The sequence below is a fragment of the Geotrypetes seraphini genome, chromosome 8 (assembly GCF_902459505.1).
Source record: "Geotrypetes seraphini chromosome 8, aGeoSer1.1, whole genome shotgun sequence".
Taxonomy (NCBI): domain Eukaryota; kingdom Metazoa; phylum Chordata; class Amphibia; order Gymnophiona; family Dermophiidae; genus Geotrypetes; species Geotrypetes seraphini.
This window is the reverse complement of record NC_047091.1, coordinates 40,163,449-40,187,329: the sequence shown is the minus strand read 5'-3', so window position 1 is coordinate 40,187,329 and position 23,881 is coordinate 40,163,449. Positions and strand designations below refer to the sequence as shown.

The 23,881-nt window shown below is 41.4% G+C and overlaps 1 protein-coding gene across 1 annotated transcript in view; it reads left to right on the top strand.

Annotated features, from left to right (window-relative positions):
• The first annotated feature begins 249 nt into the window (after positions 1-249).
• The window catches only part of EML2 (EMAP like 2), a 209,793-nt gene continuing 186,161 nt past the window's right edge, over positions 250-23,881 (top strand). Inside the window, exons 1-2 of the mRNA XM_033954399.1 lie at positions 250-373; positions 14,155-14,183. Of these exons, the coding sequence (XP_033810290.1) occupies positions 357-373; positions 14,155-14,183 (46 nt within the window). The 5' untranslated portion in view covers positions 250-356. The remainder of the gene's footprint in view (positions 374-14,154; positions 14,184-23,881) is intronic.

The window sequence follows — 23,881 nt, the reverse complement described above, 5'->3', positions numbered from 1 at the left end:
TCAGAATTAGCCGTCATATTTTGCTGCTGCTTCCCCACAATTACGCAGCCCCCCTCCCCCTTTCTTATTGTTTTGGGGCAAGTCTGCTATTTTTCCTTCAGTTTCAGGAGATCTGCACCTTTTCCATCTCCTCCCCTGTTTGCTTTTGTCTTCGCACAAACAGTTGTAGTTACTCTAAATGAGCAAAAGCCAGAAGGCGTGGCAGCTCTGGGGTGCAGGAAGTTGATTCCGGTTGGTTGTGTGCTTGCTTGTTTCCATTAAAAAGCAGCGGCTCGAAACCACTGGCTCACTCTGAAGAGCAGCGGCGGCGTTCGCTTGTTGAAACGTCAGTCATACTCTTCTAACCAGCAGCCAGTATGAGAAAGGCAGGCAGGTAAGAGACATTTCTGTAGGGGCGAAGTCCTTTATTTGGCTGTAAACTCTTAATGGGAACTTTCCTCCCTATCGGAGAGTTTGCACTTTCCTAGCTGTCTGTTTCCTTTCATTTTTGTTCTCTCTTGCTGCCTCCACCCATTGTGTCAGCTGGCTGCTCCTGTAGACTGGTGGACTATTTAATCCTGTTTCCGATTTCCTCCAGGAAGTTTGTGCCGGGTTTAAGATCCCATCGGTGACTGTCCTGTCTCTTGGGGAGGGGGTTTCTTGGCTGCCTGGTTTCTGCCAGTAGGATACGGTTTAAACAGAAGAATCCTTCAACGTGCAAAGTGTCAAAAAGTAAAAATCAAATAGTACCTTCAAACAATATTATAGAGAACTGCTCAGACCAACCACTATAGTGCTCAATAAAACCTCTAGGGTCCAGCAAAGGTGGATATCGGGACCATCACAGAACTTTAAAAGTCCCGAACCGCCATATTGAACATGCATACTAAATAAAGCATAACGCTTATCTTTACTCCGTACAAAATTGAGTTTTAAACAGAAGAATGCCACACTGCACATTACAATATTCCTGAGCTGCCAAGTGACACTTCTTGGAGGAAACACTAGACCAGTCCTGTTTTTTTTTTTAAATCATATGCCATTGGGGTAGGTGTAGTACTTTTACTATTCCAAATAGTGCTGCAGATTACAAGTATGCATCAAGATGGTTCTGCAATAATCCAGGAGTGGGCTGAAGTCTCCAGTCAAAAACTAGGACACTTGTCATTGATAATGGCTAGTATTAATACAGGCTCTACTTGTAAGTAATTTGGACAGTTCTGATTTTGCTAGGGTCTCTTAAGAAAAGCAAGGACTACAAGTTTATGGATATGATGAGGGTAACATTAGGATTGGTTCAGTTCTAATCCTGATGACTGTGACAATATTCCTGCTGCATTTTCTTTCCCCTGAGCCCCTCTAACTCCACTCATGTGGCTACCAGTACTATTACTATACTGGTTCTTTATAAGAGAACAGTATTTGGTCATGGTAAATTTTCACAAAATGCACTATGTACCGTAATCTGTTCTAGCTTCTAGAACAAGGTATTGTTTTCCAGACGCGCCTGCTGTCGTTTCAGGCTGTTTCCGATGACTATGCAAAAGATGCAGCTTTGTGTACATTGGGCCCCTACAGTCTGCAAGCAGATTCCCCTAAGGCTGGGAACTACTGCCTTTGCAATATGTCTTTCATTGTACTGACACCCTAAGATCTCTCAAGCTGATGCTAAAAGCTACCTACCTTAGCAGAAATGTGCTATTAACCAGCATTCTGTGTGCATATTACTGGTATATGATGTAGAAGGGGGTTAAGCATGGTAGTCAACTTTTATGTACATAAGGGCAAACAGTATTTATTTTATTTATATATTGGGATATATTAATCACCTTTTCATGAAGAGATTCACCCCAAAGCGGTTTACAATACATTGAATAGTTATCAGGTACTTATAAGTATTTTCCCCTATCTGTCCCGGCAGGCTTACAACCTAACTGTGGTACCTGGGACAATAGAGGGTTAAATGACTTGCCCAGAGTCACAAGGTGCAGGCTAGGATCAAACTCGCAACTTCAGTGTGCTGAGGCAGCAGCCCTAACCACTAGGCCACGCCTCTACAGTATATTAAAATGAGTTATAATGAGGATATTAGGTATTGCTTCACCATGTACAGAGGTATATTGTGATTTTAATACATACAAAAAAATCACTTCCAGGTTCATGGCAGCACAGAAGGGTTAGTCAAGAGAACTTAATTCAGTTTTTGGGATATACTGCCATTTGTTTGTTCTGCTGTACCTGCAACTTTAAAAATAGGAATGAAAATAATAGCTGTATGTGGAGATACCAGTAGCTTCACTGCATGTTTAAAGAAAATGGAAAAAATACCAGCACACATCTGTGCATATTTTGTGCAAAAATATTAGCCTTAACTTCATATGCAAGACATTTTTCTGAAGCTAATATTTATATGCATACCAACATTCTAGTTCATGCACAAATGTGTTATGACACTTGTTTTCTTTGGATAGGATCACAATGAAACTGCTTTTACTGCAGAACCTTTCCCTGGTTAGGATGTATGTTCTATGCACTTTGAATTTTTGTATCTCATTAGTTTTACTGAATCATTGCAGAATATATTATTGCTAATTTTTGTGGTGGAAACCATGAGCTTGGCCATCGGCGCACAGCTATAGGTGTGATTTTTTTTTTCCTGCATTGCCCACTGCTAAATGAACATGCTTGAAGGAAAGACCTGGTTATAAAATGCTGCTACAAGATAATGCCCTACTTTGGGGTGATTGTTTCACTACCTGTGAGCTTAGATGTGGCAAGGTGATGGCCAAAGGTGGAAGGATGCTAGGCTGCATGGAGAGAAGCATAACCAGCAGAAAAAAAGATGGTGACTATTCCTTTGGCAATTCCCACAACAAATAACAACCCCACTGGTTGGGAATTGACTGTAAAAAGGCCTAGAAACTTGTAATATTCTTCTTTGAGTCCAAGTTCCTGCCTGCCCAGAAACGGTAGCAATTCTGTTAACTCTAATAGCTAATAAGCTTACTATTCCAGTTCACTGTTTTCTATTAAAAGAAGATAACCATGACTGTTGAATCTTTTTACTTATCCTTTAATGCAGTATGTCAAGTATGCCCCGACGGGATCCGTTTTGCCCATAAAGGCTTTCTCAAGGGTTCAAATGAGGAGCTTGTTTCAGCGTCCTCTCTGTTATGGGGCTTGAACTGCTCCATAATAGAGAGGACGCTGAAACAAGAGCTCCTCATTATAAGATGTGCAGAGAATCCAATGTTAAGATATAAGCTCCCTCGCATCCCAACACAGAATAATTATAATTAGCACATTTCACTTGGATCTCGTCAGATGACCAATCCAGAAACAGAACTTAGATGAATAGCCTTTCTGTATAGAGTCTCGTACAGGCTGTGAGACAGAGGCGCCTTCGTTAGATAAGAAGTATAAGAGCAATTCCTCCCCCAAGATTCACACAGGCTAAGCATGGAGGCATAGCTGGATGTCCTTGACTAGAATACAATTCTGGTACATACCCAGAATGCATCAGGCAGAAACAGCAAAGATGTATTCTTCTTTCTCTTCTTACTAGGTTTAGGCTGGAATGATTTCTTGCAAACAATGGTTCAGGCTTGATGATGTCAGAGAGGCCTAATCTTCAGGTGCAAATAAGGAAACACCCCTACAGTAGGAACAGGTCCAAAGCATATAACTCAAAGAAGCGTGAGCTTGAGCACATTTGGGACAATCATGGCAGCGAGTGATACCCATCCGGAATGCTCGCATAGGCGAGATATACAGACGTAGAATAATCTTAAATTGTAGTTCCCAATGTGTAACAGAAGAAACCTTCATCAAATTTTCTACTACTTGCTGTATTTGTTGAGCAGAAAGAGTACTTTGAAGATCCTCTGCTCACAATGCAGCTAGTATTTTAAAATTAATCCCTGGCTGACAATCTCTTAATCCCACATGATGGAATCGTAGAGGAATCCATTGTTGAGCTGAGTGACTAAACATCTCTGATATGGACTCGCGGCAGTCCTCCGTTAACGAACAAGCAGGTAATGATTGTACATAATGGCATACTTGGTAGTACGCAAAAGTATCCATCTCTGGTAATCCATATGCACGCTGTAGAAAAGCAAAAGAGGCAAAATGTCTCTTCTGTATACAATTGAAAAAGATATTGTAATCCGTAGTGTGCCCACCTCTTAAAAGACACAAACACTGAAGTCCTGGCTGAAAATCAGTTTCCCTGGATTGGGAGATATGAAAATATCACAGATGACAATTTTAGACAACAACAAAGCCACTGTCAGGCCCGTCTTGCCACCATGGATCGGAGAGCCGGGGTTGGTACATCCAATAAAGAACTGATATGATAAGGGGATAGCAATGATAATTCCAACTGAGTAGCAGAAGAATAGGACGTCCCTCTAACCAGTCATTAATGTGCCTCATCTAGCATGCCATCGAATACCCCCCCTTTCCCCAGGAAGACAAACCCTATCAAACGTCATTCATGGTGTTTTGTCCCCCCCCCCCCAAACATAGCGTTGGAGCCTTCTAAGTTGGACACGATGTATGTGAGATAACAAAATGGGCAAAATCTGAAATTTATATAACTATTGTGGAAAAAGTGCCATATTATATAGGGCTATCTGTCCCGCTACGGACAATGGAAAACTGCCCAAATAGTAAGCTTTTTCAATGTGTCCTCCCAATAACAGGCCAACATTGCAGGCATATAAAGTCTTAATATCACGAGGTAACCAAACTCCCAAATATTTTATTGATATTGGGGCTCATGAAAATGGAAAATCCCCCTCTCATGTCCCTTGTATAGTAAAGGGGACAGCTAAGGCCTTGGACTTAGTACAGTTCAACGAAAACCCTGAATAAAACCAAAATTTGTCAAGGGATTGTAAGAGATAGTGATCGAATGACTTGGCCGGGTCAAAGTAAAGAGTAAATCATTGACAAAGGCCAACACCTTGACAGTATGTTCTGCAAATGTCAATCCTGTTATAGCAGGATCTCCTGATATAGTTCGTAAAAAAATCTCCAAATACAAAAGAAAGAGGAGTGGGGACAGAGGACATCCCTGTCTAGTTCCCCGCCCTATCGGGAAAGAGTCCGTGATCATGTAATTAACTAATAGACGAGTTTCTTGAGCCATGTACATAGTCCTCAATGCTAGAGCATACCAGCCAGTCACCCCCATAGAATCCAACACACCAAACAAATAAGTCCAATCCACTTGATCGAAAGCACGTGCCGCATATAAACTGACTAGCAAGGTATGTCATACGATTGGGCATGAACCATAGTCAGTAACACTTGCGGACATTCTGTACTGCCTGCCTGCCCCTCACAAGGCCTACCTGTTCTGGCACAATTAACCTAGGGAGAAGGTGGGAAAGACGATCTGCCAATATTTTGACCAAAATTTTTATGTTTACATTGAGAAGTGAGATAGGGCGGTATCCTCATCAAATATAACTTATGCTGTACAATTATAGCGAGAGCAAGAAAGAATTCAAAGCTTTAAATGCTCAATGCTTCAAATAAGTCTGAGAGATGCTACTTATACAGAATATTAGGACCAGCCTTTGAAGCAGCCCTTTCAAAACATGGCCCATGTCAGCTTTGGGGGTCCTGGTCTGTTACAGTGAATGCCTCTATTGGAAATATGAGGGTTCTAGAACTCTGCAAGATGGCAGCATCAGCTTAAGCTCTGTGTAAGACTATCATAAAAAGTTCTTTTTTAAGACAGTCCATTACATCTTCGGTGGTATTTCTTCCAGTGCCAAGCTCTGTGAATGAGAACTCGATGTGAATACTTCCAATGATCATCTGAAGGTGTGACTTTGCTTGTTAAATTTGAATAGTAAAGACAGATCAGAAGAGGCTTAGTGCTGACAGTGGCAGTTGGACTGTGAGTTATCTTGAAGAAGCAGCCGGCTGATATCAGATGATTCAGAAGAGGCTTAGTGCTGACTGCGGCGGTTGGACTGCGAGTTAATTTTAAGAAGTAGTCGGCTCTAGGGGGGCGTGGCCTGATCGCCACGGAAAACACACAGATGGCGTAACGGCTCCTCTTGCACACGCCTAATTCAAATAAAACTGTGCTTTTATATTTGTTTTTTTTTACACAGTCTATTATATTTTTGCTGCCAGAACCCTCAACTCATCTCAGACGAGTAACCCAGACACCCGATGTCCCGGATGAAGGTGTCGCTCATATCCTGGGTCATGCCGAGGTCGCAAATGCGCCAGTTGTACGGGACCTTCGCTTAAATCCCAGCGAAACCGGCACAAAATAAAAAAAAATCGGCACAAACTAAAAAGAACAAAAAAGGAAAAGAAAACTTCTCCAGCGCTGCTCAGCAGTAAGAGGCCTGAGATCTCCAGACTCCTGATGTCTCGGATGAACGTTTTGTTCATGTCTTATGCCATGGCGGAATCGTAAGTGTGCCAGAGATGTGAGACCTTCACCTTCATGCCTCCTGGAATTTTAAACTCCGGCGAAACCGACACAAATTAAAAAAAATAACAATACAAAAAAAAAAAACCGGCACAAATAAAAAGGAAAAAAAAAGGGAAAGAAAATTTCTCCAGCGCTGTTCAACAGTAAGAAACCTGAGATCACGAACATCCCTTCAAATACAGGAGTTATTGGAGCTGCTCAGAAGTATGAACTCATTTTCAGATGTGCTCAACATCACAACATGATCTCATTTGGATTTGCTTCACTTGAGTGACTTTGAACCAGCCTTGGTTACCAGAGATCTCTCTCCCCTGCAGGGAGCTTGCTGCATTCCTTTGAACCTGTATATCACAGGTATATTTGCGGCTGTGGGTAGAAGAGAGTGTGCCTAAGAATAAATCTTATTCAAACTATTTCTGACTCACCTACAGAGCTTTCTCGTATATGTGTAGCAGTTTTAAAGTACGCATCAGATAGGAATGCCGGTAAGATCGGCGAAAACACCTAAACATAAATCATCCTGCTCAGTGCTTAAAATGGCGACGTCACCGACTCCAACTCTAACCTCGGCACAATGGGGTGATTGGGCCCAAGAAATTTCAAAAATGGTCACTGCAGCCCTAGAAGATAAATTTCTTAAATTACAGTTGGCTGTAGACTGTATTAACGATCGTTTTGAAGCACATGCTGGGCGTATTGCAGCAGTGGAGCAAAGGGTGTCTGAAAATGAAGATGCAACATTGCAAGATCGCGAAAATGTGATTGCCTTGCAAAATCAAGTGGCAACATTGACAACACGTTTGGATGACCAAGAAAATCGTCAACGCCGCAATAATCTACGAGTTGTGGGGCTACCTAATCTCCGTGTTGATCAAGATCTATACCATTTTTTTCAGATTTGGCTCCCAAAACAACTTGGCCTGGTGACCCCTGTGACTGGTTTTCTATGCGAGCGGGCACACCGCTTAGGCCAACGTATGGAGGATAACAACCGCTCGCGAACAGTAATTGCTAGATATATTAACTGGAAAGACAAAGAACTCATCATGCAAGCCTTTCGGAAACATGGTCGACTTGACTATGAAGGTCAAAAATTACTATTATTTAATGACTACTCCTTACATGTATCCACCCTTCGCAAGGCAATGGTGCCACTTTGTTCCACGCTTCATCGTCGGGGAGTGAGGTTCGCACTTGTGTACCCGGCATCTTTACGCATATGGAGAGATGGGAAACCACATACCTTCACAGACAAAGTAGCCGCACAACTATTTATAGACTCTATGTCTGAGACTATGATCAATAATACCCCAACGATTTAACTCTACTTGTCATCAGTCGTGCAGTTTTCTTTGAGGTCTCTGTCTGATCAAATCAATTCCAGTTTTGATATTTCAGATTGTGCCAATAAGCTCTTATCTCACTGTACTATGTAATGAAATACATACTTTGTATAGTCTACTAAGTTAAGCACACTAATCTCACATTTTATATTACTGATTAGGTGTGGATTTTGTTAATTGCTTCACATGTGTTATTCTTCTGTGCTCATAGGAGCACCCTTAAAATATTTTAAGATATGCATAATATTATGGTTTACTTCTTTTCTAACCATATATTATGCTGATAATACTGATTTCTTCTTTCTTATTTTAATGCTCTTTCTATTTTTCTTCTTAGACAGGAGTGTCTACCTAACTTTACAAATATATCAGCTATTTTTTCTTGACCAAGGGGATATACCGTACTTTATATTTCACCAATGCATATCATATATTATGGCTGAATCATCCCATTAAAAGAAAAAAGATATCTAATTATGTGTTCAACAAACATCCAGATATAATTTTCTTACAAGAAACCCACCTTCCACCCGCTGCTGCTACGAAATTCCAACTAAAGGGATATTCCGCTCATTTATACTCCTCTGCAACTCATCAAAAGAAAAATGGTGTTTCAATATTTCTTAAAGATAAACTCGCTCCCATTATTCATTCAATTAAAACAGACACGGAGGGAAGATGGTGTCTGGTACATGCTGCGTTGCACTCAGTGGATTTTGTTCTTCTTAATATATATGGCCCGGTTAAAGATCACCCGGATTTTTTTAGAGATATTCAGCTAGCGCTAATTGAATTTGGTTCTTGTTCTCTAATATTGGGAGGGGACTTTAATCAAATCCAAGACTTGTATATTGATAGATCTTCTTCTTGTAAACCTTCCAAATCCAAGTCTTTCACAGCTCTCCAGGCTCTAAATGATGCCTTCTCACTTGTAGATCCTTGGCGATTACTTCACCCGAAAGGTAGAGAATACTCACATTTTTCACCACCACACAATACTTACTCGAGAATTGATTTCTTTCTCATATCCTCTTCTCTCATTCAGGATCTTACCAATGCTATTATACATCCAATCTCTCTTACGGATCATGCTGCCATTTCTTTATATATTTCTATCTCGGCTCCATGTAAAGAATCTCCTTCTTGGAGACTGAACAACGCCCTACTTTTAGATGAAGAAACTGTTGAAAAAATTAATTCGTTCACAGTAGAATTTTTTGAAAATAACTCTAAAGATCCTGAAGTTTGTCCTTCCTTAGTCTGGGAAGCTTACAAAGCAACCCTTAGAGGTGAATTGATAAAAATTGCCTCTTGGAAAAAAAAACAGTTCATGATAAAGGAAAAAGAATTAGAAAACTCTATTAAAACATTAGAAATACAACATATGTCTAATCACTTATATGACCCAAATATTCTCCAAAATATCCAAAAACTTAAATATGAATATAATACCTTAGTTTCATGCACAGCCAGACGGGATATCTTCATCTCCAAATCTGGCCATTATATGGGAGATAATCTTATGGGTCGCCCTTTGGCCAGATACCTTAAAATTAAATCCAAAAGATTACATATCACATCTATCCAAAATTCATTAGGACAATTAGTCAAAACCAGATCTTTAATTTCTTCTCAATTTGAAAATTTTTATGCTTCATTATACCAATCTGAATTTGCGGCTTCTGAATCAAATATAGACTCCTTTCTTTCCTCCTTATCTCATCCGACCATATCGGACTCTCTTAAATTGGAACTAGATTCTCCGATAACCATAACAGAAATAGAAGCTGCCATATCTTCCCTACCGACTGGGAAAGCTCCTGGTCCGGACGGTTTCACTAATGAATTTTTTAAACAATTCCAAAACATTTTAGCTCCTCATCTCCTTACATACTATGATTTCCTCCATTCCACTCCAGATAAACAATTTAATTTCACTGAAGCCACCATTGTAGTAATTCCTAAGCCTGACAGAGACGCCACTTTGGTCAAAAACTTCCGTCCTATCTCTCTCCTTAATTTAGATTACAAAATAATGGCAAAATTACTTGCATTAAGACTTACCAAAGTGATTCCACATCTTATACATAAGGATCAAACAGGGTTTATCAAACAAAGATATATAGGAGATAACCTGCGCCTCTTTCACCATATTAATGCTCACGCTAAAACTTTGACAGACCCAATAATAGGCCTAGCTATAGACGCTGAAAAAGCCTTTGATCGAGTGGAGTGGCCTTTTCTTTTCTGTGTCTTGAAATGGTATAACTTTGGCTCATTTTTCACGAAATGGATAGAAACATTATATCACTGTCCCACCGCTCGTATTCTAATTAACAATTCTCTATCCAATAAATTTCCCCTTCACAGAGGCACTAGACAGGGATGTCCTCTCTCACCACTACTGTTCAATTTAGTGTTGGAGCCTCTTCTCTCTGCTATTCGACAAAACCCCTTAATTAACGGTATTCCCTCCTCTGATCGAAACTTTAATTTAGCAGCCTATGCTGATGATGTCTTAATTTTTCTTAGGAACCCTCAATCTTCTCTTCCTCATCTTATACATATCATCAAACAATACTCCCGATTTTCCGGATATTCTGTCAATTGGGAGAAATCAGAAATCTTTCCTCTGAATAATAACATTCTTCAATCAGATTTGGCTAACTTTCCATTCACATGGTCTAATGAAGCTGTGAAATACTTGGGGATTTTAATACACAAGGATCCGGTCCTCGCTCAAGATCTTAATATATCTAAAATCAAAAATTTAATTCTTAACACTACATCTCGGTGGTCTCCACTTTATTTGTCTTGGTGGGGTAGGACAGTGGTTCCCAACCCTGTCCTGGAGGAACACCAGGCCAATTGGGTTTTCAGGCTAGCCCTAATGAATATGCATGAAGCAAATTTGCATGCCTATCACTTCCATCATATGCAAATCTCTCTCATGCATATTCATTAGGGCTAGCCTGAAAACCCGATTGGCCTGGTGTTCCTCCAGGACAGGGTTGGGAATCACTGGGGTAGGATAGCATCCATCAAAATGACCCTAGCACCTCAAATTAATTACATTCTCTCTATGCTTCCTCTTTTATGCCAGAAATCATTTTTCCATTGGCTAAATAGGAAGCTATCTGAATTTATATGGAACAAGAAAAAACCTCGAATTGCTCTAGCCAAGCTGAAGGCCTCTAAAATTAACGGTGGTCTTAACTTCCCGGATTCCTATCATTATTATATTGCTTCATTAGCTAAATATGGAGCCTACTGGGTTAATGACTCCTTTTCTCAAGACCCTCCTACTTGGTTTGAAATGGAGTGTTTTCTATGCAAACCTCTACACATCTCCTGCTTACTAACGATATCAATACCTAGACATTTGAGAAAGTATTCTCTGTTAAATTCAACGCAGCATGCTCCATCATTTAGATAATATAGCTGAGATCTCAATTAGTGTAAGCCCACTCATGTCTCTTTGGAATAATCCCAAAATCCAAAACCATGGCAAATCCCTTTCATGGAAACGGTGGCAGCGAGCAGGTATATGGTTTGCTCAAAAATTGTCTACTCTCACTACGTCAATTCCTTTTGATATACTCTGCTCCAAATACCTGTTGCCTTCCTCTTCCTATTCACAGTGGATCTCACTTATTGAAGTGCTGTCTTCTGTGCATATACGGTATGACTTCATGTCTTCCAAAAACACTATCTACCATTGGTCTTTATGGTCTCTATCAAAAGGAAAAGCTATATCTTTTTTCTATAATATTCTGAGAGATCATTTATTCACTTTTTCATATCAATCTATGAAACACTGGGATAATACACTCACCATTCCGCTATCTGACATTGATTGGGAACTCTTTTGGTCTTCAACAAACCGCCCACTTCTATCTTCTAGAGTTTCACAATCAATGTTCTTTATTATGTGGAATGCAATATGGACCCCATTTCGCATGTGGAAAGCCAACTTAAAACTTGACTCTATTTGCTGGAACTGCTTGAAAGAGGAGGGAACTCTTGATCATATGTTTTTTCATTGTACTTTAGTCTGCTCTTTTTGGACCCAAATTTGGAATACCATACAATCTATCACTAACTGCTCAGAAGAAATTTCTATGGACATTATAATCCTTTGATCTCAACATCCCTGCTTCGCACAATCAAAATGTCCTCCTAAACTCATTGATACCATGATTGTGACTGCTCTCATGCACATTCTGAAAAATTGGAAATCATTTTCGTTATTAGATTATACGTTTTGGTGGAACTCACTATGTATGTATCATAGACTTGAATCATATGCATATGAGAGTAAAATCGTACTCCGAATCTCCATGAATTTAAAAAGCAAGAAATCACCCTGGTCATTTTTAGATTCATATGTACGCTCTGCTTTGTAGACACTCCTGTCTTCCCTTCCTTTTCTCCACCTTTCCTCTTTCTTTCCTTTCTCTTTTTATTTTTACTCTGTCTTCTTTCATCTTTTTCTCATACAGTCTTCACAAACAACTCCATTACTCTGAGCTTTTCTTAATACTATGGTCCTTTATAATTAATTTTATATTTATAGATCATATATATATATACAAAACGTTATCTTATTCTTATGTATTTGAATTGCTCCTTGTATTTTTCAAAATACTCAATAAAAATTTATTTAACTTTAAAAAAAAAAAAAGGAAATGTGTTGCTTTTCTGGCATTTTTAGAAATATATTAAAAACAACTATTTTTTTAATAAAATGGTATGGCAGCAGTGTTAGTCTGCTCTTAAAAAAAATAATGTGTACTGTAGAACATAGTTATATCAGCTTTAAGCTAATCTAACATGCTTTAGTTGGTCCAATAAAAAAGGTGTCACTTGGATTATTTTTGTTTTGTTTTACTTTTTTATTTCTACATATTTTTGAATAAAGTAAGTTATACAGTTCGATGAGATTGACAAGTCATGAGCTTTGAGGTCACTCAATTTGAAATGAATCGCCAACAAGGTCCATTTAATTACATTATACATAGACAATGTATTAACAATAATAAACCAGGATTTAGAGTAGCTGCATTCATATTATGTTTGAAGCACTGAGCACTTTAAAGCTTTATGTTCCCTTCTGCAGGGCATTGGTGAGGCTTCATTGGGAATACTTTGTCCAGATTGAGGCCATGTGAAGCAGTGCATAGTACACTTGGGGCTCCTTTTACAAAGGTGCGCTATTGCGTGCGTTAAATTCCTGAGCACACTAGCCACCACCGCCTCCTTTTTAGGAGGCGGTAGATTTTCGGCTACCAATGCGGTAATTTTGTGCGTGCGCTAAAAACTCTAGCACACCTTTGTAAAAGGAGCTCTTAATAAAGTGGTTATGGGGCCTATGTTAGAGAACGTATAAGACTTGAAGATTTGAGTATATATATGCTAGAGAAGATGTATTGAAATAGCCCAATGTTGTTTATGACGTTGTCTATGTAATATACACCATCAATCCACAACGGCATATAATAAACTTCAAAGTGCCTAATTTCTAAGCAAACTTTTTTTCAGATTCTACATTTCTAAGTAGAAATGTATTATCTGAAAAAAAGATTGCTCAGAAATTAGGCACTTTTAAGTTTATTATATGCCGTTGTGGATTGATGGTGTATGCTAGAGAAGAGTCACAGGAGTGCATGCAGAATGTTTAAATAATTGAAAAAGTATTAATGAACAGATGGAACTTTTTCCAAACATGAGAAAATGGTAGAATCAGAGGACTTAGAGCTAAGCTGCAAGGTTATATACTATATCTCCCATGCTCTGTTTGCCATGCTATACGCTTGAAATACAATGCTATGTTTGCCATGCTATGTTTTCTCATACAATGCTCATTGTGCTATGTCTCACTATACTGTGTTATGTTTTACCATGCTTTAACTGTTTTTCCTTCTCTATCGGACAATGTCCTGCCACACCATGTTTGCCAACACCCTGTATAAAAACATATTAATATGTATGTAAATGTGTAAGCTGTTCTGAGCTCCCCTGGGAAAATGGGGGATATAAAACCAAATAAATATAAACTTAAGAGCAACGTCAGAAAAGGGTGGTGGATGCCTGAAATGCCTTGGTAGTTGAGGTGGTGGGAACAAAGATGGTGAAAAATTCAAAAAGGTGTGGAATAGACAGAAGATCACTTTTATAGCAAGAAGAAATAGGTATGGAGTATTTCTATTCAAAGCAAAACACAAATGACTTTCACAATTAAAGGCAAAGGTTGGGGAGGGGATGTAATCTGCATGTAATTGCCTTACTGGGTAGATGGGGTATGCTAGATCTTTCTTTATTTCTTTTATTTACTATGTTTGTGTTGGGTTGTCTTTTCTCTTACAGTAAAGCCAGAGATGCTGTCTTTAACGCAGGTAAGTTTCCAATTAGGTTGCCTGTAATGCGACGTTATGCTGAAGGTTTGGGAGAGGGAAGGTGCTAGACTAGGGGCAGGCAAACATTCTGGGCCACAATCCAGTTGAGTCTTCACAATTTCTCCAGTGAATATGCACGAGATCTATCTGATTTGCATGTACTGTTTCCACTGTACACAATCTCATACATATTGTGACCATTGGACCTTGGTTGCCCACCACTGTACTAGGCCGTGAGTATCAAATTGTCATTGTAGCCTATCCCACTGTTTACACTGCCATCACAAATTGGCTCCAGACTTGCCCAACAAGATTAATCCAATTCAAGGTTTGCTCCACTGCATGCAGGGACTTGTGATTATAATTTCCAATTATCTAAAAAGCAAGACCCTACATGCAGTGGAGCAAACCTAGGACTGGATTAACCCCATTGGGCAAATTTGCTACCAGTTAACTCATTCCTTTGCCTAATAACTATTAAAATGTATGAGACTTGCCTTCCATAACATCAATTATTTCCCTTGCACGTTTGTAATGCAGCAGTTGCTGATGTTTGTTAAAGCTGTTAGGGCAGGTCTCCTGTTTATTCACAGGTGGAGGTAGGGGTGGGGGAAAGGCAATATAACTTGTTACATTTATAGACTAATGTCCTTATATGGTCTGCTCCTACAGGGCCACTGTACTGTATACCTTATTGTCTCTCACCATAGCAGCACACTTTACTGGTCCCTGACCCAGTTCCTCAGCTACTAGAAAAGTCTCTAGCAATTACTCGGGTCAAAGAATAAAATCTGCAAAGTTATCTATAAAAATGTTATTACTACATTTAAAGCTTTCAAGTTAGTGTCACTGGCCTACTTAGCCATTGAAAGATTAGGTTCTTACCTTTGCTAATCTTCTTTCTTGTAAATCCTCAATTTATTCCGGAACAAGTGGGTTATTTTCCTCGTCCCACTAGAGATCTGTAGAAAGCTCAAAACTTTAGAGACTGTTACCCCTTCTCTCTCATACCTCATCACTGAGCATGCTCCTGTCCACAGCTGTCAGTCTTAAAGCAGCCAGGAACATCTGGAGAGATAGACAGAAACTATTCTCCAGCAAGAATAATACAGGTTATCATACATTGAAAACCTGTCCATCATGCCCAGCAGTCCGCTCCCATGGTGGCCCCTAGGTCAAGGACCTGAGCCCTAACTGAGTCTAGCCTTACCTGTGTTGTCTAACTTTGTCTTGAATCCCTGGAGGGTGTTTTCCCCTACGACAGTTTCCGGAAAAGTTCCAGTTTTCCACCACACTCTGGGTGAAAAAGAACTTCCTTACGTTTGTGTGGAATCTATCCCCTTTTAACTTTAGAGTGCCCTCTCATTCTCCCTACCTTTGAGAGGGTGAACAACCTGTCTTTATCTACTAAGTCTATTCCCTTCATTGTCTTGAATGTATCAATCATGTCCCTTCTGTCTCCTCTTTTCAAGAGAGAAGAGGCTCAGTTTCTCTTACCTCTCATTGTACAACTCCTCCAGCCCCTTAACCATTTTAGTCGCTCTTCTCTGGACCCTTTCGAGTAGTACCGTATCCTTTTTCAAGTACGGCGACCAGTGCTGGATGCAGTATTCCAGGTGGGGTCGCACCATGGCCTGGTACAGTGGCATGATAACCTTCTCCGATCTGTTTGTGATCCCCTTCTTAATCATTCCAAGCATTCTGTTCGCCCTTTTCGCCGCCGCGCATTACACAGACAGCTTCATCGACTTGTCGATCAGTACTCCCAAGTCTTTTTCCTGGGGGTCTCTCAGAGTACTGCACCAGACATGCTATATTCGTGTACAAGATTTTTGTTACTGACATGCATCACCTTACACTTATCTGCGTAAAACTTCATTTGCCATGTCGTGGCCCATTTCTCGAGCATGTTTATGTCCTGTTGCAGGTCTTCGCAATCCTCCTGCATCTTCACTACTCTGAGAGTAGTGTGGGTTCAAACCAACGCTGCTCCTTGTGACCCTGGGCAAATCACTTAATCCCCCCATTGCCCCAGGTACATTAGATAGATTGTGAGCCCACCAGGACAGACAGGGAAAACTGCTTGAGTACCTGAATAAATGCATGTAAAACTATTCTGAGCTCCCCTGGGAAAACGGTATAGAAAATTGAATGAATAAATAAATAAAATAACTTCGTATCGTCTGCAAATTTAATCACCTTGCTTGTCATTCCAATTTCCAGGTCGTTTATAAATATGTTGAAGAGCACAGGCCCAAGCACTGAACCCTGCTGCACTCCACTGGTGATGCTTTTCCAGTCTGAGTATTATCCATTTACCCCACTCTCTGTTTTCTATCCACCAACCAGTTTTTGATCCAGAGTATTTCACCCTGAATCCCATGGCTCGCAATTTTTCGAAGTAGTCGTTCATGTGGGAGCTTGACATACGCCTTCTGAAAATCCAGATACACAATGTCGATTGGGTCACCTTTGTCTATCTTCCTGTTAACTCCCTCGAAGAAGTGCAGCAAGTTTGTCAAGGAAGATCTTCCTTTGCTGAAGCCGTGTTGGCTGGTCCTGATCAGATTGTGTCCGTCAAGGTGGTCAACGATGCGATCCTTTATCAGAAAATCTACCATATTTCCCGGTACCGAGGTCAGACTCACCGGCCTGTAGTTTTCCGGATCTCCCCTCGAGCCTTTCTTGAATATCGGTGTAACATTCGCCACTTTCCAGTCTTACAAAATCCTTCCCGATTTGATCGACAGATTGGTTATTAGTTGAAGCAGTTCAGTTATAACCCCTTTCAGTTCCTTGATTACCCTCAGATGGATGCTATCCGGTCCAGGGGATTTGTCATTTTTAAGCCTGTCAATCTGCCTGCATACCTCTTCTAGACTGATGGTCAACCCAGTCAGTTTCCTGTCTTCGTTTCCTAGGTATAGCCTGTCAGCTTCCGGTATGTTCCTATATCCTGTTCTGTTAACACAGACGCAAAAAACGTGTTCAGTTTGTTGGCGATGGCTTTGTCCTATTTTAGCACTTCCTTTATTCCATGGTCGTCCAACGGCTCCACCGCTTCTTTCGTGGGTCGTTTCGTTCCCCTTAATGTATTGAAAGAACAGCGTGAAGTTTTTTGCCTCATTGGCAATTTTTTCCTCATAGTCCCTTTTGGCCCCAAATACCGCCTTATGGCACCTGCGTTGATGTTGCTTGTGCTTTTTCCAGTTTTTGTCCGTTTATGACCTTTTCCAAATTTGGTATAATAAACATTGCCTGCATCTGGTACATAGGAGTCTGCACTTTGTTTTTTGTATATGCAGAAAGGGATCCCTGCAGGAAAGAGCCTGAAGCTCTGAAACCATCCGGGCTGAAGTAATAGCCACAAGGAAGACCATAGGCTACCACCGTGGACTTCCATTTACTGTAAAGCAACGTGGCAATCGCCAGTGAAGAATAGCCCTGACCAGTAAAGGCCACGTGTTCGAGAGCAAGACCAAAGTGGTCCAGATCCTGCATCGCAATTGGACACTGCTTGAGGAGTCGAGAATGGCAAAGTAACTGTAGCCCCCGACCCTGCTGAAGCTGAACCTGGTCGGCATGTCACAGCTGCCTTGGCCAATTGGGAGCCACAAGAATCACCGGCCCCTCGTGATCCACTATCCGTCTCAACAGACACTATCATGATCCATGGAGGGAAGACATAAAGAAGACCCTCCCGGGGCCAGAGTTGAACCAGAGCATCTAGGCCTTTGCTGCCAGCCTCTCGACAACAACTGAAGAACTGATCGGCCTTCTTGTTTGCTGCAGTCGCCATGAGATCGAACGTGGGGAACCCCTAATGATCCACTCTGCAATTGAATGTTCTTTGAGAGACTTCTCTCCAGGGTCCAGAGTCTGATGACAGAGTCCACTCATGCCCGTGTGCCGCAGACAGTGCCACAAGGTGCCTCTCTGCCCACCAAAAAAGCAGCTGAGCCTCCATATGAGGGACTCTTTGTGCCGCCCTGATTGACGTAAGCCACCGCCAAGGCATTGTCCGAGAACACATGGACAGCTTGATTGAGACGACCCTTGCAATGGAGAATGGCCAGCCGAATCACCTGCAGTTCCAAGCGATTGATCGACACTTGTGCTTTGAGGGTGCCCACCGGCCCTGAACCGGGACACATGCACACTTCTCCCTCAGCCCTTGAGACTCGTATCTATCAACAGGCTCACCCAATCCGATATCTGTAGTGAAAGATCCCTGGACAGCGAGAGGACACAGCCACCATGCTAGACTGTTGCGCACCACAGTCATCCAGGGCAGGGGTGCATGTAACAGGTCCCACTGTGGATTCCAGCATGAATCTAGAGTGGGACCATGAAAGCAGAGACTCCTACAGCGGACACAGGCAAGCTCTAGCCCATGGTACCATATCGATCATTGCTACTATGGTCTTCGGAACCTGGCGATACTTCCACACCCTCGGGATTGGAGAGGCCAGAATGTCTGATAATCTGTCGTAGCTTTTCTGGATGGGACACGGGCAGAAACCACTGTGTTCTCACCCGTGTTAAATCGAACTCCCAGATACTCCAAATCAGTGTTCTTTAACCTATTTACACCTATGTACTGGCGGAAATAAAAGAATTATTTTGTGGACCAGTAAACTACTAGAACTGAAATTAAAAAAAACCATTTCTGCCCTGTCTCTGCGAGCTTGGTCCCTGCAAACCATCTGATCCCATCCGCACAAGTCTCAAGTTATGATTTTATATTTAATGTATTTTATTAAAGTATAAAAAGAAACAATATTCTGTACAATTGTCATTTTATAAATACGAATAATACAGAGCAAGGATCAACAAAACCCCTGTCTCCCTTCCCCTTCACATATATCCCCTCTACTATCAAGAAAACTGAATAAGCCAAATTATTACAGAATGCTACACAGAAATATCATGCTAACAGAGTACCGCAGTCGCAAATGACAGGAATAGTGTTAGAGGAGTGCAACTAGGGCAACTGTCCCCTGGTCAGAGAGAACCCTAAGTCACTGCCTGGGCTTTGCAGTCCCCAGTTATGTCTAACACCAGGATATATATTTCAAATCTGATATATTCTAATCACAAAATAGAAATAAAACTTTTTTTTTTCTACCTTTTTGTTGTCTCTGGCTTTAGCTTTCATCTTCTTTTCACTCTGTTCCTTCCAGCGTCTGCTCTCTGTCTTCAGTCCAGCATCAGCCCCTTCCATCCACTGTCTGCCCTCTCCCCCTTCCATATGGTATCCATCTTCTTTCTGTGCCCCTCTCCCTTTTTTTACATGATTCATTCCAGCTTCACTGCTCTCTTCATTTTTATCTCTCCTATACCAGATCTAGCATCTTTGTCCCCCTCTGTTGACCCCCCTTCCCAGCATCAATCTCACTACTTTCTCATTCCTGTCTCTCCCCTTTCCCTCATCTGATCTCTCCATTCCACCCTGACCCCTTCCCCTCCGCTAATCTTCCTGCCAGCTGTTTCCTTCCTTTTTCCTTCCCTCCTCCCCCTGTCCAGCAGTAACTCTCTTCCCTTTCCCTCCTTCTCCTTCCCTCCAGGTCCAGTAGCAGTTGTCCCTTTATTTTCCCTTGTCCAACAGCTTCCCAGCTTCCAACAGTGGCTTTCTCCCCTCCCAGCAGCTCTCCGTACTTGTCAGTGCAGCAATTCACTAAGGCTGTCTTGGGTTCTTTAATGGGTCGCACAGCCTCTGAGGAAAGAGAAAGTTGCTTCATCAGAGGTGGGCTGCGATTCAGCAAAAGTCCCAAGGCTGCCGAAGTGAATCGCTGCGCTGGCAAGTACCGAGAGCTACTGGGAGGGAAGAAAGCCACTGTCTGAGGCAGGAAGTTGTAGACTGGCAGGAAATTGCAGCTTTATCTCACCAGCCCTGCTTGTACCAGCAGGAATTTTCTGTGGACTGGCACCGGTCCACGGACCAGTGGTTAAAGAACACTGCTCCAAATCCTGAATGGACTCGAGGTGACTCTCCGAAAGTTGATCACACAGCCCAAGTGTTGCAGCAACTGTACCACCTTCTGGACAGCCTGATGCCCCCTCGTACAGTGAGGGAGCTGTGATCAACCAGTTCTCCAGATATGGGTGAACCAAGATTCCCAGGGTGCGAAGATGGGCCACTATCACCTTGGTGAAGGTCTGGGGTGCTGTTGTCAATCCAAAGGATAGTGTCACAAACTGGAAATGTTGCTCCAGAACATGGAAAAAACAAAAGGAATTGACCCCAAAATATCCACAAAGAAGAAAATCCAGAGAAAACCAAAAAAACTCTGTGGAGTGACGATGTTCCTAAATGGACTTTATTTGAAAGTATCAAAGTTCCAAAGGTACACTAAAATCATCCACATAAAATAATTCCATCCACATAAAAGTAAATCATCCACATAAGAGCCTTAAAAGGACCTAGTCCGCTAGGGATACAGGACCCAACACGGTGTCTCACTTCCGGTTCACCACACAATTGTTTCCCACATACACACCTTTATAGGACCCCCAGGGACCCCTGAAGAAGACTTTTTGTCGAAATGCGGACCGTGTTGGGTCCTGTATCTCTAGCAGACTAGGTCCTTTTAAGGCTCTTATGTGGATGATTTACTTTTATGTGGATGGAATTAGGAACATCGTCACTCCACAGAGTTTTTTTGGTTTGCTCCAGAACATGGAACCACAGATACTTCCAGTGGTCCGGGAAAATGGGAATGTGGAGATGCGCCTCTGTCAGATCCAGGGAAGCTATAAACTCCCCTGGCGCGATAACTGAATGCACCTCCATGCGGAAATGAACCTTCAGGGCTGCATTGACTGCCTTGAGGTCCAGAATAGTTAATAACAACTTTGCATGAGGTAAAACTCGTTATAGTTTATGAATTGCTTCTGATAATTTTAGCTATACACAGCTGAAAGCAGTGCAACATGCAGAAAGTGAAAAACCTTATACAAAATTGTGATTTAGATTCTAAAGTATCAACTGCAAGAGACAGGATTTTGGTGTAGTCCTCTAGGCTCTTTTTTGTAGAGGGGGAGAATCAATATCCGACTTGTGCCTTAAGTATCCAGTGGTCGCGTCTGCAACCGCCTTCAGCAATCACCTCCTCCAGCACCGGACACAACCGCCATCTTACATCAAGCAGTCACCGCCAGGAGAGATGCCGAATTTCGTGAGTTCTTGAGATTACATACACATGCACAAGCTGTACTGCCTCCAGTAGTTATCTTACATTCTGGTACGTTCTGGAACGTTGCCCACCTCACAGCTGTAACCTCATGCAAGCACTTTCGTGCGATTGTTAGGTGGAGTGGAGAGGACAATCATGTACAGACGCAGGAAAGTGCTTTCATGAGGTTACAGTAGTGAGACGGGCAGCGTTCCAGAACAGGAAAGTGCTTGCATGAGGTTACAGCAGTGAGGCGGGCAGTGTTCCAGAACAATGTTAACATGCCGAGGGCCTCATATGCCGCATATGGCCCCCGGGCCACAAGTTTGAGACCACTGATCTAGAGAAATTTAAAACTTCAATTAAAACTTAGCTCTATGAGCAGGTTTTTAGCATTTAAATTTTTTTATTATTTTATCATTTTTATATTAAAACAATCAAGCATAAACTTGTACAGAAAGCTTTAAGCATAAGGTAATACTTTAAACAAAAATAATATATGAAGAAACAATAAATGCTTAATCTAGCTCTAGTCCTCAATTAATAGGTTCCAAGATTAAACTTAACGGAATCAAGAAAAATTAATAAAGAATTCAAATGGCTGACTTGGCTGAGATCAAGTTGACATATTCACCTCATTACTATCTCTATATTAGGCTTTTAGATCTTATCTTTTTCCTTCTCCAGTCGCAAGTTGTCAATTGAGCAGGTTCAAAAAATATACATACTTTTGTGAAGAATATCGCACCACACATTTACAAAGGTGACATAAGTAAAATGTTGCCCCTAAGGCAAGAACCCCCGGTTTCAACAACAAAAATTCTTTCCTGCGTTTTTGGGTATCCCTGGCCAAATCCGGATACATTTGAACTTTTAAACCTAAAAAAGGCTTCTGCTTAAAGAAACTTTTTCGTAAGCCAATTTTTATCTGGTGCCATTACTACTGTCAGTAAAAATGTAGCAGGTGTAATAGTTTCACTATCTGACAGCTCAAGCAATTCTGTTACATTTAAATGAAGAGCAATTCTTTGCTACTGAATTTGTGGTTTTGCTGGTAAATAGTAAACCTGGGATAAAGGAGGCAATTGTTCCTCAGTAATCTCCAAAACCTCCATCATAAATCTTTCTAACATTTCCCTAAGAGAATACACAGCACTTCTAGGGAAGTTAATCAATCTAATGTTGTTGGAGCGTGACAGATTACCGGTATATCTAAAGCAGGGATCTCAAAGTCCCTCCTTGAGGGCCGCAATCCAGTCGGGTTTTTAAGATTTCCCCAATGAATATGCATGACATCTATGTGCATGCACTGCTTTCAATGCACATTCATTGGGGAAATCCTGAAAACCCGACTGGATTGCGGCCCTCAAGGAGGGACTTTGAGACCCCTGATCTAAAGTGACCATACGTTACGTTTTCAACGGGACCGTCCTGTTATTGGACTGACAGTCCCGTTGTCCCAACCCACCGCGGCAAGAAGAAGGTGGAGTGGTGGCGGGCGGATGGGGGTTTGAATTGGCAGTGGAAGGAGGCTGGCAGGCGGCGGCACTAAGGACATGGGAAGGAGGCACTGAGGGCACTAAGAACATGGGAAGGAGGCACTAGAGACATGGTACAGAGGCACTGGGGGCACTAAGGCTATAGAAAGGGGCACTAAGGACATAGGAATGAGGCACTGGGGGCACTAAGGACATAGGAAGGAAGTAGGGAGGGGATAGAAAGGGACAATTGTTGGGCCTGAGTGCAGAAAGAAAGAAATGAAAGAAAGGATGCACAGTCGGAAGGAAACGCAACCAGAGACTCATGAAATCATCAAACAACAAAGGTAGGAAAAATTAATTTATTTACAATTTAGTGACATCTTTGAAACCCTCCCCCTATATAAATGATTAACATTTTTTCTGCGTATAATGTGCTTTGTGGTGTTTTAAAATTTTATTGTTACCATTATGAATTAATAAGATATTATGTGTCCATGAAAAATGAATGGAAGAAATTGGGGGTGGGATTGGGGGGCGGGACTGACAATTAATAGATGTCCCTTTTTGATGAAGAAAATAAATGCTCACGTTAGGAATATCCCATTTTACAATTCTATTGATGCATTTCCTTGCTCAATGTCTGCATACTCCTGTCATCTTTTTGTTATGATGAGTATATGATTTGTGCTCTGTTCTATCTCATTGAAGTTCTTTTCTTATTTCTTTGATTTTACATTGTAAACCGCTCAGCTCTGTGTATCATTTATGGGTAGTATAGGAAGTCTTAACTATAAACTTGACCTAGCTAACTGTAGCAGTTGCAGGTCACATATAAGTGGTAGGAGCCATTAGGCGTTGGAATGGGGGAGGCCACAGGGACCATGGTAGACCCAAAAATTTCAGTTGCTAGCTTTAGCCCTCATGCCCACCCTTCTCCCGCTGTTATGTTTTAAATCTTCAGGCAGCTACCATGCAGCATCAAAACACCAGGCCTGTCCTGGAACCCTTCAATCTACTTCTGGGGGCAGGCCTGCTTGTATAT